The sequence below is a fragment of the Dipodomys ordii genome, unplaced genomic scaffold (genome assembly GCF_000151885.1).
Source record: "Dipodomys ordii isolate 6190 unplaced genomic scaffold, Dord_2.0 Scaffold67, whole genome shotgun sequence".
Lineage (NCBI taxonomy): Eukaryota > Metazoa > Chordata > Mammalia > Rodentia > Heteromyidae > Dipodomys > Dipodomys ordii.
This window is the reverse complement of record NW_012267283.1, coordinates 9384054-9398945: the sequence shown is the minus strand read 5'-3', so window position 1 is coordinate 9398945 and position 14892 is coordinate 9384054. Positions and strand designations below refer to the sequence as shown.

Below are 14892 nucleotides of genomic sequence, written 5' to 3'. Positions count from 1 at the left end.
TATATATATATATAATTTTACACATAAAAATTACAATAAAGGCCCAGATGTTGCATCTTTTTTAAATTAAAGCAACATACAAGTCATTGTAGAATTGTCACATATGACAAGTTGCCACATGGAGGTGTTCTTAGTACTCTTGGATGTAGACCTAGGTGTGGGATTTCCGGGTCATGTAGTAGCTTTATTTTTTGAGGAACTGAGTAGGGCTATTATTAAAAAAAAATTAAAAAATAAAAAAATTTTAAAAAAAGAATTGTCACATACGGAGCTGGGAAGATGGCTCAGTGGTAGAGTGCTTGCCTCACATGCATGAGGCCCTGACTTTGATTATTCAGCACCACATAAACAGAAAAGGCTGGAAGTGGCGTTGTGGCTCAAGTGGTAGAGCGCTAACTTTGAGCTGAAGAGTTGAGGGACAGTGCCCAGGCCCAGATTCAAGCCCCACAACCTACCAAAAAAAAAAAAAGAAAGAAAGAAAAGAAAAAGAATTGTCACATATGAGTCCATCTGTTCTTATGTGGTTATGAGGGCAGTAAGCTTTACTGAGAGTTTAAGATATACTTGAGAAACAAAATTCAAGTTAAGTAGTATAATTCCTAACCATATATTCAACCAGTAAAAGCAAGCATGAACAATTTTTTAAGTAGTTGAAATTATACTTTCTGGCAGTCTTTTTGATCAAGAATGGATTTCCATTAAAACTGATCTTGACTTCTAAAATTGGTCTGTAGTTTTGTTCTTCATTATATCTAAAGTGAGATGAACTAATTTAACTGGAAGAGACAATGTACTTTTCTGAACTTTAAAAAAGATGCAATTGTTATTAAAAGGTTTTCAGATCTGGGGGAGAGCTCCACATTCTGCTCTGCTAGAACGCAAACTTGTAGCAATGGCAGAACTAAGAAGACTCGGAGAAAAATCAAGATGAAAATTATATTCACCCTTTTGTACACAAATCCTGGTACCTGTGGGTTGAGGGAAGTGGGAGTGATGAGATGATTGATGTCTTTGTTATTATGTTCCAATCAGTATCTAACACTAGTCCTTCTAATTAACATTCGCAAGAAATACTTGCAAATATAAGCCAATGGAAAATTCTGATTCATCTTTTTTGAGCCACACTGTATTTCCTATTAAGGGTAACTGGTGAAACAAAGTTCCCTTAAAAGAAAATTGTGATTTGGATCTCAAATGTCCTGTAAAGGCTATGTGTCAAAAGCTGAGTCACCACCTGTGGCATTATTGGGAGGCAGTATTTATCATAATAATTAAAAGAATCTTTAATGAATTAGACATGTCGGTGCACACACGTAATCCCAGCTACTTGATAGGAGGAGACTGGAAGGATTGTAGTTTTAAGACAATCTGAAAAGAGAATAAAGAGACTCCTCCCCCACCTCAACAAACCAAACTGGGTATAATGTATACACCTGTCATCCCAGCTACACAGGAGTTGTAGGTAGGAGGATCTCAGTCTGAGGCAAACTATCTGAAAAGTTAACTAAAAGCAAAAAGAAAAGAAGAAGAAGAAAAGAGGAGGAGGGGGGCGGTACCAGGAGACCAGGAAGTTCAAGTGGTAGAGCACATGCCTGGCAAGCACTAGACCCTGAATTTGAAAAACAGTATACCACCAAAAAAACAAAAAAAAAGAATTCTCCCATGCTGTTCCACATGCTACATACTATTTACATAAGCATTATAAAACAGATTTGCTTTTGACTAATTTTGTATAAAATCCCCCTAACGACAATCTCAAAGCTCTCCAAGATAGGTCATTAACTCATGATCTTCATCACCACCATCTAGTAATTTCACTTTCTAAGCAGCTTGGCCAAAAACAAATCAGGAAATTGGAATTTAGGAATCTATCTCCCTTCCTCACTTTTGTCCCTATTTTCTTAGCTGCCATAAGCGATAAAGAAAGAAGAATAAACATTGGCCCAGTTAGAAATATATTGTTTAATCATCAAGGCAATTTGAGCTAATAGTGCTAATTTCCTTGGCTAAATTTAGTAAGAAGGCTTCTAGAGTTTCCTCTAATAAACATGACTATGGCATTTCAGCTGAGGCAGATGTTTTATTCTGTCAAGGATGTTGTTGAACTTTGCCAAATGCCTATCCAGTATATACTGAGATCATTATTTCAGATCTAACACATTAATAAAGGTTGTTTAGATCATACATATTAGTTTTACTTGAATCTGTCGCTAAATTAAGAAAAGCAAATATATTACATATTCAATATATTACATATTGACAATATATTACATACTCATTATTCTTGGGACTTTATCTCCCATAATTTCTGCTTTATAAATGTTGCTGTAGGTTACTTCATTTACAGATGCTAACAAATGTTACACTACCACTGTAAATTGTTCCCTTAACTTTCTGAAGTGCTCTTTGCTTTTTTGTCAATACCCTTCAAAGCTCCTAGAAACATGTGAAGAAAGAAAACACCAACAACAGCAAAAAGCATGTATGTGGGGTATTTAATGCTACTGCCAATAATTAGAAACAACTTAAATGCGTATTAACTGAAATGCACACATTATGAGATGTATGTGACTAGACAATTATAAAAGAACAAGAACATTCTATATGTATGAGGGGAAATCTCCAAAACAAACCACCACAGAGAATGGCGTATCAAAAGGAATGGGCTTGATGATACTATAAAATGCTATACAGGTAATGAGTGGAGCACTTACCAAAGGATCTACCCATTTTCAATTAGAAAGCCACTGCAACTTTGAGTCACAGTTAAAAGGAAAAAAGGCAAAACATGTTTGATAGCCTCCAGTCAAGCAAACAATGAATCCTCCAATTTTCAGTTCACAAACTTATAAGTTTTCACAGAAAAAACAAACAAGTGAAGCTCTACCAGCCAACAGTTGAAATTAGCCATCTCTTATGTGACATGTCATTTCTAACTTATACACACAAAAGCATTACCAAGTACAATTTCTGAACCATAACACAAAGAAAAATATTCTTTAATAGTTGTCAGTAAAAAAGATACTCCTGCCTCATTCTCCTACAGGTGGGATTACAGACATGTAATTATAGGCCATTACAAACATATATTCCAAGCATGTACAAATGTCTTAAACTAACATAAACTTACATTTATACTTTTCAAACATACTTATCTCTTAATCAGTATTATCCTGGTTTTCATCAAATCTATAAAATTAGCTTAAAAAAACTTACTAAAAAAGTAAGTAAAAATTATATAAGCTCTGTGTAACTTTACACTCTCCTAGATGCATATTGAAGGGGTAACTATAGTGTACGTACATTAAATTTAGAGGAGAAAACAGATTGTAAATCAGCAATTTGAAAATCATCCATATTTACACAAATAGGAGGTGGGTTTATCTTTTCAATGGCCAAGCCTGTAGTAACAATCTCTTAACTAAATTCAAATAAAGAAAGATTATGTATTTCTAAAGACTCATCATCATTTCCCATACACTTAGTCAAGTACAATAAATATATTTGCTGAATGATTTTGAATGTTTGAAGTAATATAAATGATGTTTTGCTATGTGAGGCTAAATGATATTGTTCAAAACAGGAAAACATTAAGCTTATTTCCCCACCTACATTTATACTACTTACAGGAATTTATTTGCTTTTGTATTAAAAACTATCATGTTAGACTTACATTCCTATCAATCATAATTACATTTTTCACTATTTTGGTAAGTCTCTTTCATTAAGTCGTCAGGGGAAAGAGACAAGTTGATAACCACTTTAAGAAATCAGTACTATTTAGAATCAAAACTTTAAAATAAGAACCTCATCCATTTAATTATTCCAGAAGGTTGAAAGACCATATAATCCTGAAGGATGATCAACATAAGCACTAGTCTCCTCCAAGGTACTTTCTCCATTTCACAATTACTACATTTGTTTGACAAGCTTCCCTTCTCTACCTATGACCTTTCAAAACAAGTATTTCTTCTATGCCAAGTAGAATGCATTTTATATACAGTATGTCTGAATCCTACAGTGTGGTTTTGTATAATAATTATCCCCAATTTTGTTATAAAAATCAAGGCTCAAAAAGAAAAGGAAAATTGCCAAATATCATAAGCTAAAAAGAGTGAGGCCAGAAATTAAGCAGGTCTTCCAGTTTCAAAGTAACTCTACCTTCTAGTATTATCAGCTATACTAGAACTCCAGAGTCCCAAATAATTTCCATAACACATCAACTCCTCTGAAACAGATGTATATCACATACCTAACCTTCTGGGGAGAAAAAAAATCCAAGTTACAAACATGTATTTGAAGCATGCACAAAATGTTGCAACAACAGTAACTTAAATTTATACTTTTCAAACATACATATCTCTTCAAGTCAGTGTTATCTACTTACATAATCAAAGCAACTCTAAACCTCAAGTAAGAACCATGTTATTCCCTATTTGATAAACTAGAAATTCAGATCTTTGTAATGTCTGGATATGGTAAAAATAAAAATATTTGTTAAGTCAATTAAGACCCAAATAAGCAATTTGTTCAAATTAATAGAACAGGGTTCAAAAACCCAGGTCTCTGAATTCCCCAACAAAATCCAACTACCAGGCTGGGAATGTGGCTTAGTGGTAGAATGCTTGCCTAGCATGCATGAAGCCCTGAGTTCGATTCCTCAGTAAAAGCTGGAAGTGGTGCTGTGGTTCAAGTAGTAGAGTGCAAAAGAAGTACAGAGACAATGCCCAGGCCCTGAGTTCAAGCCCCAGGACTGGCAAACCAAACAAACAAAAAACTATTTTTATAATTATACAATGAATTTTAAGTTCAATATGAATTATTTATAAAATGGAGGAAGCTAGATAATTTATTCACTTAACATCCCATTTGAAGCCGCTTTTGTTAGCATGACTAGGAACAGAAGGCCAAGCTTGAGAAGCCAGTCATGTGAACTCACATACAATTTTAACACAACTGTATAGAGTACTTGAAAGTAAAATAAATAAATGAATGAATGAATAAAAATAAAACATATTTAATCATTCACTCATTCATTTGCTGCTTCATTCATTCATTTGCTGCTACATTCATCCCAGCAACATGATCCAAGCACCTACTTTATGGCAGAAACCAGAAAAGTTTCCTAACCATGCACCATAGATGCTTTCATAAAGTCTCACTTGTTCTCCAGATAGAAATTTGCAGGAGTGGTCTTTATGTCTACCTGGCAAGTAAGAAATTGGAAGATCAGGAAGTTTAACTTATTTTCTGGGGTAAGTAGTCAAGCTAAGAATCACTACCAAGTGGTAAGGGGACAAGTGTAAGCATGCATTCAGTATCTTTTCTATTATTTCCATGAACAAATGGTCTCTCTCTCTACACCAGGACTGACCAAATCAACCTTACATTATTTAAAACCAACAAACACACACACACACACACACACACACACACCACAAAGACAAAAACAAAAACACTACTATTAAACATCTACTCAAACACACACACATAACTTACATGAAAAACGGTAAATAGCATCCTCATACAATGTTTTTAAAAGTTACATTTTTTAAAGGAAGTATCAAACCAGATACTGTCTATAATAAGAATATCCTTTTTCAAAGTAAGATAGAGTATACAAAGAATTACTGAATCATCAAATCCAGATGTGTTCACCCTAGAAACTAAAATTTTAGTTAGACAAGTTATACAATATAGTATTAAGCAAAAGGAAGACTTTGGACTTAGCTACCCTGACATCTATCCTTTGAACAGTGCTACCTCCTGAACAAACAGTAGATTGATATTTTGCATTGTTCGTTACATCTTTTAAATACATTTATTCTGAATTACTGAATGATGTAAAAGTAACCAAGATTTTGAAAAGAGGGTAAGTAATCCAAGTTAAATACAACAGAAATACACATGTTCAATAGTTAGGAAAAGATATTCAACTTTGGTTGTAAGAAAATCAGGTATTTTGATCTACTAAATTCGCACAGACTCTTAAATATCTGCTGTCAATCATAGAATGAGGCAGTAAGCATATTCATGCTGTTGGTAGGAATAAACATTAGGAAATTTTTCAGCAGGGCAATTTGGTTTCATGTATCAGAAATCCTAAATAAAAGGTATACTGGGTTGGGAATGTAGCTTAGTGGTAAAGTGCTTGCCTAGCATGCATGAAACCCTGAGTTCCATTCCTCAGTACCACATAAACAGAAAAAGCCAGAAGTGGTCCTGTGGCTTAAGTCACAGAGCGCTAGCCTTGAGCAAAAGAAGCTCAGGAACAGTGCCCAGGCCCTGAGTTCAAGCCCCAGGACTGGAAAAAAAAAGATATACCACACATCCCAAGATATATAATTCAAGAAGTATCCTGAACATATATGTGGAGATTGGCAGTGAACATTATCTATTCTATCTATCTATCTATCTATCTATCTATCTATCTATCTATCTATCTATCTATCTATCTACATCTTTGCCAATCCTGGGGCCTGGGTGCTGTCCCTGTGCTTTTTTGCTCGTCTAGTACTATACCACTTTAAGCCACAGCAGCTCCACCACTTCTAGCTTTTCAGTGATTAACTGGAGATGAGTCTGTCTCATGGACTCCCTCTACTCCCTAATAGCAATCCTTAGATCTCAGCCTCCTGAATAGTTAGGATTACAGGCATGAGTCACTGACACCTGGCTTTTACACATATTTTAACTCTAAAAACCTGGAAATATGAACTTAAACAGTACATCTAAGGGTTGAGTTACTAGAAAGCTATTTTGAAATCATAGTGTCATAGTATCTGTGTATACTCTATCTCCCTTGTGTGTTTCTGTATGTGCACCATATAAAATTGAAGACATTTCACTTAAAAAGATACCACTAACCTTTAAAAAAGCAAGTTAAAAAGAAGCAAATTAAAACACAGAGATACTACTTCTCATTTCTCCTACTTCACAGTAACAAATACTTTGTTTTTTGTTGTTTTTTTTGTCGGTCATGGGGTTTGAACTCTGGGCCTGGGCGCTGTCCCTGAGCTCTTTAGCTCAAGGCTAGCGCTCTACCACTTGAGCCACAGTACCACTTCCAAGTAACAAATACTTTAACCTCACAAATTCCTATGACTATAGGAAAACTGTTACAATGTTAGCAAGACCACAAAATGGCAACCCTTGTATAGATTAATTTCATAATATACACTGTGCATTTAACTTTTGCCCTGCTAACTTCATTTACAGGAATCCATCTCAAAGTACACTATCAAAACTACATCTGCATAAGCCTATTTGAAGAACTATTTGTAACAGCAAAAGAATGGAAACAGTGCGCTGGCATATCTACACAATGGAGCATAAGCTGCTTTTTAAAGATATGGAATGTCTCTATTCCCAACTCTAGATAAAATTTTAAGTTAAAAAATGTGAATAATATCTACATTTTACTCAAAGGAAAGGAAAAAAACAAATATATATAAACAACCTGCATACATTCAAAGTTTAAAAAGGGTCATGAAAATTCAAAGTGTTTTATTAGTAGAGAGATAAAGAAAAGGGCCAAATAGATCAGAATTATCCAATTAGAGTTTGCTTTATATACTTGACTTTGATGGCAGTAAAATTTCCATGATTATAAAATAAAGACAAACTTAAAAAACATAAATAAACAAAAGAATCTATCAAAGCTTATTAAGCTACTGGCTAAAAACCATACAAACTGGATTACAAATTTATAATGAACATAAAGAACACAGAAACTGCCAGGGGCTGGTGGCTCACAGCTTATTCTAGCTACTTAAAAGGCTGAGCTCTGAGGATCATGGTTCAAAGCCAGCAGGAAAGTTCATGAGACTGTTATCTCCAATTAACCACCAGAAAACCAGAAGCAGAGCTGTGGATCAAAGTGGAATGCTAGTTTTGAGCAAGAGCTCAGGGACAGTACCCAGGCCCTGAGTTCAAGCCCCAAGACAGACCAAAAAAAAAAACACAGAAACATAACATCATATCATGGGAAACTCTATAGGAACATTTCCTAAAGAAATTACAAGAGGAAAAAAAGAGGAGATGGAAACCTATAGATTATAAAAACTGGTCCCTTATAAAACTGGTAGATTATAAAAAGTTGTAGGGTAAGCTTGGCATTCAGGAGGCCCTGCATTCAATGCCCAGCAGAGGGGGGAGGGAGAGGGAGAGGATAAAAGAGTAAGGGGGGAGAAAAAGGGAGGGAACAAAAAAGTAAGAGAGGGAGAGAGGGAAAGAGGAAGAGGGAGGGAGAGAGAGAGGGAGGGAAGGGGAGAGGGAGAGAGAAGAAGGGGAGAGGGAGAGAAGGAGGGGGAGAGGCAGAAAGAGGGAGAGGGGGAGAGGAGTAGAGGGGAGGGGGAGAGAGAGAGGTGGAAGGAGAAGAGAAAGGAGAGAGAACATGAACCAGAACCAACTGTAATGTATCAGAGTCCCTGTCAAAAACAAAAAAATCAGGAAAATCCCAACATTCACTAATAAATTTGAAAATTTGATTAACTTTTCTAGATGTGATGAGGATATTCGGGCACGGGGGGGGGGGAGCGCCTGTATTTCAGACAAAACTGATCTGGGGTAGGACTGGGACCTTTCTCTAATATATATTTATTTTACTCATTCATTCATTTTCAGAACTGGGGGATTGAATCCATGGCATTCAAGTTGCACTCCTGAGTATATCCTTGCATGTTATTTTATTAAAACTGTACCTAATGATTTTAAGCCACAGATATGGGGCAAGTTATATAAAAAATGTTCAACAAGTCACCTAGTTATGCATCAAATTATATGCTTCCAAAAATACTTTTGAAGATTGGAAGCTGTTTTTATTATGGACATTAATGGTTAAAACTGACATCTCTGAATTTACTGAACTTATATTTAAGATACTTACAAAGAGATGTTAACTTAGCTCTCTAATTTAGCTTCCTAAAAAGTACAAGCAAACTTTTCCTGGCTCCCTATACATATGGAACAAACCAAAAGCAACAACCGCAAAAATCTTAACTGTTCAAGGCACAGGGGAATTAGAGCTATAAACTTATGATCTCTAAGCATAATTACCACAAGATAATGAGACTACATCTTCAATGAAGCGAATGGAATGGAAGGAGGGGGGAAAAAAACCCTCTGAATCATTGAAGAAGTTACTTATAAAACATGTGATAACTTCATTCCAATTTAGCCTATTCCTCTTACCTCACTTTTCAAAACTCCTGTACACAGCCAATATCCAAAGAAAAATAGTAAGAAATAGTTAAGCAGAAAATAATTATTTTCAATCCTGAATAAATCTATTTCAGACACAAAGATAAGGAGAAAGGGACCAATTAATATTACGTTTTATATATATGTATGTATTTATGTGTGTGTATATATATATATATATATATATATGCTCAGAGAGAAAATATCACAGAGTTTACCCATCCAGAAAAGCTTTATAGGTATGCTCCTGTTTTAAAATATTTTTTGTGATTGAAAGATTGCCTACAGGGGCTGGGAAGGTGGCTCAGTGGTAGAGTGATTGCCTTGCATGCATGAGGCCCTGGGTTCAATTCCTCAGCACCACATAAGCAGAAAAAGCTGGAAGTGGTGCTATGGCTCAAGTGGTAGAGCGCTAGCCTGAGCTGAAGAGCTGAGGGACAGCGCCCAGGCCCAGAGTTCAGGCCCACCATCGACAAAAAAAAAAAAAAAAGACTGCCTATATCCTCCTTGCCTATGTTTCAGCTTTATGAAAGTCATAAAACGAATAGGTCTAATTCTTTAAAGGCTGAGGTACAGAGCACCTGAAGAAAATGACTTGTAGCAAAAGAATACAGAGCTGTTTAGAGCAGGCCATTTAAGGGAAAAATGATGACTTGAGCTAAGTTGGAAAGCGGGTTTTCTATTAAGTGGAAAGCATAAACTTGAAGCCTGAGGGCAAACTGGAGAGGTAGGGCAAGAGTACACTGGGGAAGAGAGTGAAGGAAGGGATGACATGATCCAAAAATAATATCTCTGCCAGCAGATCCCCGGTGGCTCACGCCTATAATGTAGCTACTCATGAGGCTGAGATCTGAGGATCTCAGTTCAAAGCCAGCCCTGGCAGTAAAGTCCTTGAGACTCTTATCTCCAGTTAACTACCAGAAAACCAAAGTGGTGCTGTGGCTCAAGTGATAGAGCGCTAACCTTGAGATGAAGAGCTCAGGGATAGTGCCCAGGCCCAGAGTTCAAGACCGACCAAAAAAAAAGAAAAAGAAAATATCTTTATCTGATTTATGTAACCCCTCTGTACATCACCTTTATAATAACCATTTAAAAATTGAAAATAAAACAAAATAAGAGTACATTGGGGAAAACAGAGATACATTCCTAAAATAGGTGGGATACTGAGCAGGAAGGTTCTATCAGAACTAGACTATCAGTCAGGTAAGTGATTAGACCAGAGTTTTATAAATATTTGCTAAGTAGAAGATCATTTGAACTAAGTTAACATTGTGTTCAAATTCAACCTAGTTTGACTTGCAGTTCTGGTTTAATAAATCCTTTCTGCTTTATTTTACAGCTCATTAATCTTTACAAGTATTCTTTAAAACATCTTGTAGTTTTCTAGTTCTCTGGGTTTGCTAGAAAGATAAATGCACAAATATTTTTTAACTTGGTTTTGGCTAAATCTAAAAAAAATGCTTCCTTTATATATACCACAGGCTTCTAGAAAAAGCATGTTATTTCAAAACAGATTCTTCCTTCTTAGTTATACAATCAAAGAATACCGTTTGAGGAAAGTATACAATGTAATTCTTCTATTCAACGTTTCAACTTTTCTTTCTAGTATCTTAAGATTTTTTTACCCTTCATACTTTTCAACAATTTAAAAATAAATTCTAGCAGACCATTTTAAATTCAAGTCATTTATGAATAAGGAAAAAATTAGTAGCTAGTGTTCTTAAGGTGAGTGATTCTGTAACAATAGTATTCTGACAATTCTAGAAGAAAAAGAAAATCACAGTATATAATGAAATTACAAAAAGAAAAAACACAAAGTTCAGTATAAAGTATAGAGTATTTACCTTTATACAAAAATTATTGTTGTATACATATAAGAAATGCTAGTATGGCACTCCATCACCTATTATAATGTTTATATACAAATTTTAGTTTTCAAAAGAATTTTGACTTGTGTGTGTGTGTGTTTCATTGGAATAATAGTCTCATGAACTTTCCTTGCTTTGAACCACAATCCTCACACCTCAGCCTTCTGCATAGCTAGGATTACAGACATCGGGAGCCTGGTTTTCATTTGTATTTTCAATAGTGCTTTTTCTGAAAATGGTCAAATGTTGTTTATAGTTTTTAAATATGGCTTGCAAACTGCAAAGAAAGATATTTCAAAAACATTAAATATGATGTGGTGGGAAATGCATTGCCAGTCAAGCAACCTGTTTCTAGTCCCAGTTGTGCTTGTAATCAGCTAGGTTCCTATGACTTACTCATTTTGGTTCTTAAACCGTAAAGAAAGTTGCTTTTACTCATTGTTCATCTTAAATTTGGCTTTCTAGTTAAAGCCTTTTTAAAAAATTAGAAAATTTTCAAACATTGTTTTATAGTAACAACCCAACTGAACACACATTATGCCATATGGAATTAGGTCTTCATTTTGTCTCAATTCAACCTGAAGCTTGGGTCACTTTGATTGCACACTCAAAATGTTCTTGGTGGGGGGGGGGAGGCGCTGAGTAAAGATTCTTATCTAAGATGGAATGATGGGGAGCAGGTTAAGAAGTAGTTAAGAAGTAGTAAGTGTCTATGTCTGCAAAAGAGCTGGCCATTCTTAAGAGCAATGATGAAGAAATATGCTTCAGCGGGGAGCTATGGTTAACAAGCTCTGGAACAGGACTTGAATTGAGCATTTCAGATAATCACACCCTCTGTCTTTCCAAACCCTTATTCCTCCCATTAGAGACCAAAAGCAGTGTCTAGTTCCGGGTTTCCAACCAATCGTAAGAGGCCACAACAGAGGGCTCCGCCAAGGCCGGGCACCGTTTCTGGCTCCCGGAGTGAGCTTCACAGGACCCCAGCACCTGTCGCTTCACGCCCTTCCCACACCCAGAGGGTGGGAGGACAGCCCTGGTCTCTCCTCAGTTCTCGCGAATTCAGGCTACACGCCCTGGCAAGGCGCGAACATCCCGGGTCCTGGGCGATCCCACTCCGTGACCCTCCCTCCGGTCCCTTCTTCCCCAGGGCTGATTCTCGGGCTTTCAGGTCCCAACCCCCCGACCGAGGTTTCTCGGGCCTCCAGGACCCCGGGCCCAAGAAGGCAGAAGACAAGATGGCAAAAGTGAAGGCAGCGGGGGAAGGGCACGCCCCTAGCCCCCGCAGGAGAACGTAGGGAAGCCCGGGCAGCGCCATCCCCGCTCCCGGCGAGGGCGGGGGGCGGTCAGTGAGTCCGTCCGAGGGTCTGTCATTCCTCACTCACTCACCAGGAGCAGCAGGGAGCATCTGAGGTCGGGTAAGGAGAGGGAGACTGCAGGATTCATGGTAACGCTGGGGTTCTTGGCGGGGACAGGAGTCGGCGGCGGGGAAGGGCCAGGCTAGGCTAGAAAAGGGCTGGGCTCCGGGAGCCCGCGGCTGCACCTCGTCCTCTCGACCCGGCGCTCCAGCGGCGAACACACGGGACAACTTCCAGAGAGGCCTCGCACGCCCTCACTTCCGGGTCCTGCCCACCTCAGAGCACGACGGGAAATGTAGTTCTAAACGTCCCTCGTCAAGCAAATCATTCGGCAATGAGAACTCGCTTTCCCAGTAGGCCATAGGCCCAGGCCCGCCGAGCCTTCTTCGCGCGGGGACCTGTGGGATTGAAAGGGCAGAGGGCCGCGTACTTCTGAGCTTCCCAAGATGCGAACTACAGTTCCCAGGTAGCGTTGCGGCCGAATGCTCAGGGTGGCCTGCTGAGGGTTCGCTAACTTCAGCGCCCCGAGGTCCGACCCTGTTGGGGGACCTGGCAGGAGGGGCGGTCCCCCTCGGAGTGGGGGGTCGTGCCTCCTGAAGCCGCCCCCGGGACCTCTGTCCTGGAGGAGGCGAGGGTGAGTAGGAATGGGTCTTGGCCGGGGAGGCTCGGAACGATCGGTGGGCACCGTCCTGGCCGCTGCTGCCCACCCTGGGCCCTCCTGGCCTGAGCCTCCATCACCGGCCTCCTTGCCTGCTGCCTCTTCTTTCTGTGCTAAAGCCTCCGTTATAAAATGGGAGCCACCACTGGGGACTTCAGTGACCAGTGGCTCTTCCCTGTGAAGAGTAGATATGATGAAGGATGGGAAGACACATTCGAAACTGGAAAGTTCAATGCCAGAGCGATTGTTTTTAAGTTAATTGAGGAATTCCTTAGCCAAGCAGTCAAGGATTTAACCTGGCCCTGGTAACCCTCCAGCATTTTCTGTAAACACCCAGCCAGGCCCACGTGTGGGACAAGTTAGCCGAGTAATCACTCCTAAGCATTCTGCTTTTGTGGTCTTAACTACTCTCTTCCTTTGCTTCAGCTTTCCAGCTTCCTGAGGTGCCTTTACTCCCTTCTCTTTGTGGAATGCCATCTCAAATGTCATTTTCTCTGACATGTTACAACCTACCAAGCTTTCGTTGTAGATGGAATTATATTTCCTTTGTGTGTGACTACAGCACCACTAGCTTTACCTAGTTATGATTATTAGAACATTTATTACATTGGCTTGTGTTATAATTATTTAATCATGATGATACCTTTACATTTTATAGCTCTTTAACAAAGTAATTTAGATTGTCATCTCTTAAAAATGATTTAGTGGGGGAAAAAATCACTGCTAAAATATGACTTGTACTATAAAGAATCCTAGAGGAATAATTTTCCCAGCCTGACAAAATTTGTGGCAGACTCTCACTTAGATCAAATTCCTACTACAGTGTTCTTATCTCTATACAATTCATCTCATCAACCCTTCTGACAGAGCCCAAGTTAAAATAGGAAATTAAGAAAGAACAGACTCATGAGCATGAACTCATTATTCTAAGAAGTTAAACTTTGATCCTGCTTATCCTTTGCACTTAGGGCTCAGCCTATGACCTACGAACATTTATTGAGCACCAACGATATACCTGTTTATATGCTAAAATTTATGAGGTGAAATATAAAATATACATAGTAAAATCCAATTTTAATGTTTTCTCAAAGTATTTCAGTATGGTTCTGATGCACCTAAAGCTCAGAATCTAAAATGTCAGGTCTTCAGAACAATGCCTAAGACATACTTGGCACAACTTGTTAAATGAATGAACATAGGGCATCCTTTCTATTTTATACAGTCAAGGAAGCTGAGAAAGTCTTGAGAAGAATACACTGCAACTTATTAACAAGAACTCAAGTATAATTATTATTCTACTATGTTTCCACCTCATCTTGTTTGTAGCTTCTCCTACGGGATTTAAATGTAGTCCAGAATATGACAGTGATTCCTCTGACAGGACAGACATGCTGAGACATGTCTCATTACATGTCTCATTACATCTTCTGGCAACATGTTCACACAAATTGTCAGCAAAATGAAGACATGAAGCGCTAACCTTGTACCGTAATTCTACAAAATATTTTCTCTCTCTGACAGAATTTGAATCAATATTTCAGGCCAGTAGGCCCAGAGTTTATGGAGAAAAATGCTCAGGTCCCCAGAAAACAAAGAGATTGGAATGACCATGCTTTTCTATGAAATCAGAGGAGAATTTGTCCACCTTCATGGCAACAATCAACTGGAATGTATTAAAAACTGTTCCTGTCATATAAGTATGTACATTCTAGTTTACTATGTTCCCTACATCTCCGTCCCTTCCCCACTTCCCCGCCCATCCCCACACCTTACCAAAGTTGTAAAGTTCATTTTTTGACATAATGAGGAA

The 14892-nt window shown here is 38.2% G+C and overlaps 2 protein-coding genes across 2 annotated transcripts in view; one reads left to right on the top strand and one right to left on the bottom strand.

Annotated features, from left to right (window-relative positions):
* The window catches only part of Erp44 (endoplasmic reticulum protein 44), a 69825-nt gene extending 57145 nt beyond the window's left edge, over positions 1–12680 (bottom strand). Inside the window, exon 1 of the mRNA XM_013023334.1 lies at positions 12456–12680. Within this exon, the coding sequence (XP_012878788.1) occupies positions 12456–12512 (57 nt within the window). The 5' untranslated portion in view covers positions 12513–12680. The remainder of the gene's footprint in view (positions 1–12455) is intronic.
* A 303-nt stretch (positions 12681–12983) lies between these two features.
* Positions 12984–14892, top strand: part of Invs (inversin) — a 104632-nt gene continuing 102723 nt past the window's right edge. The window contains exon 1 of the mRNA XM_013023321.1: positions 12984–13058. The gene's annotated coding sequence lies outside the window, so the exon portion shown is untranslated. The remainder of the gene's footprint in view (positions 13059–14892) is intronic.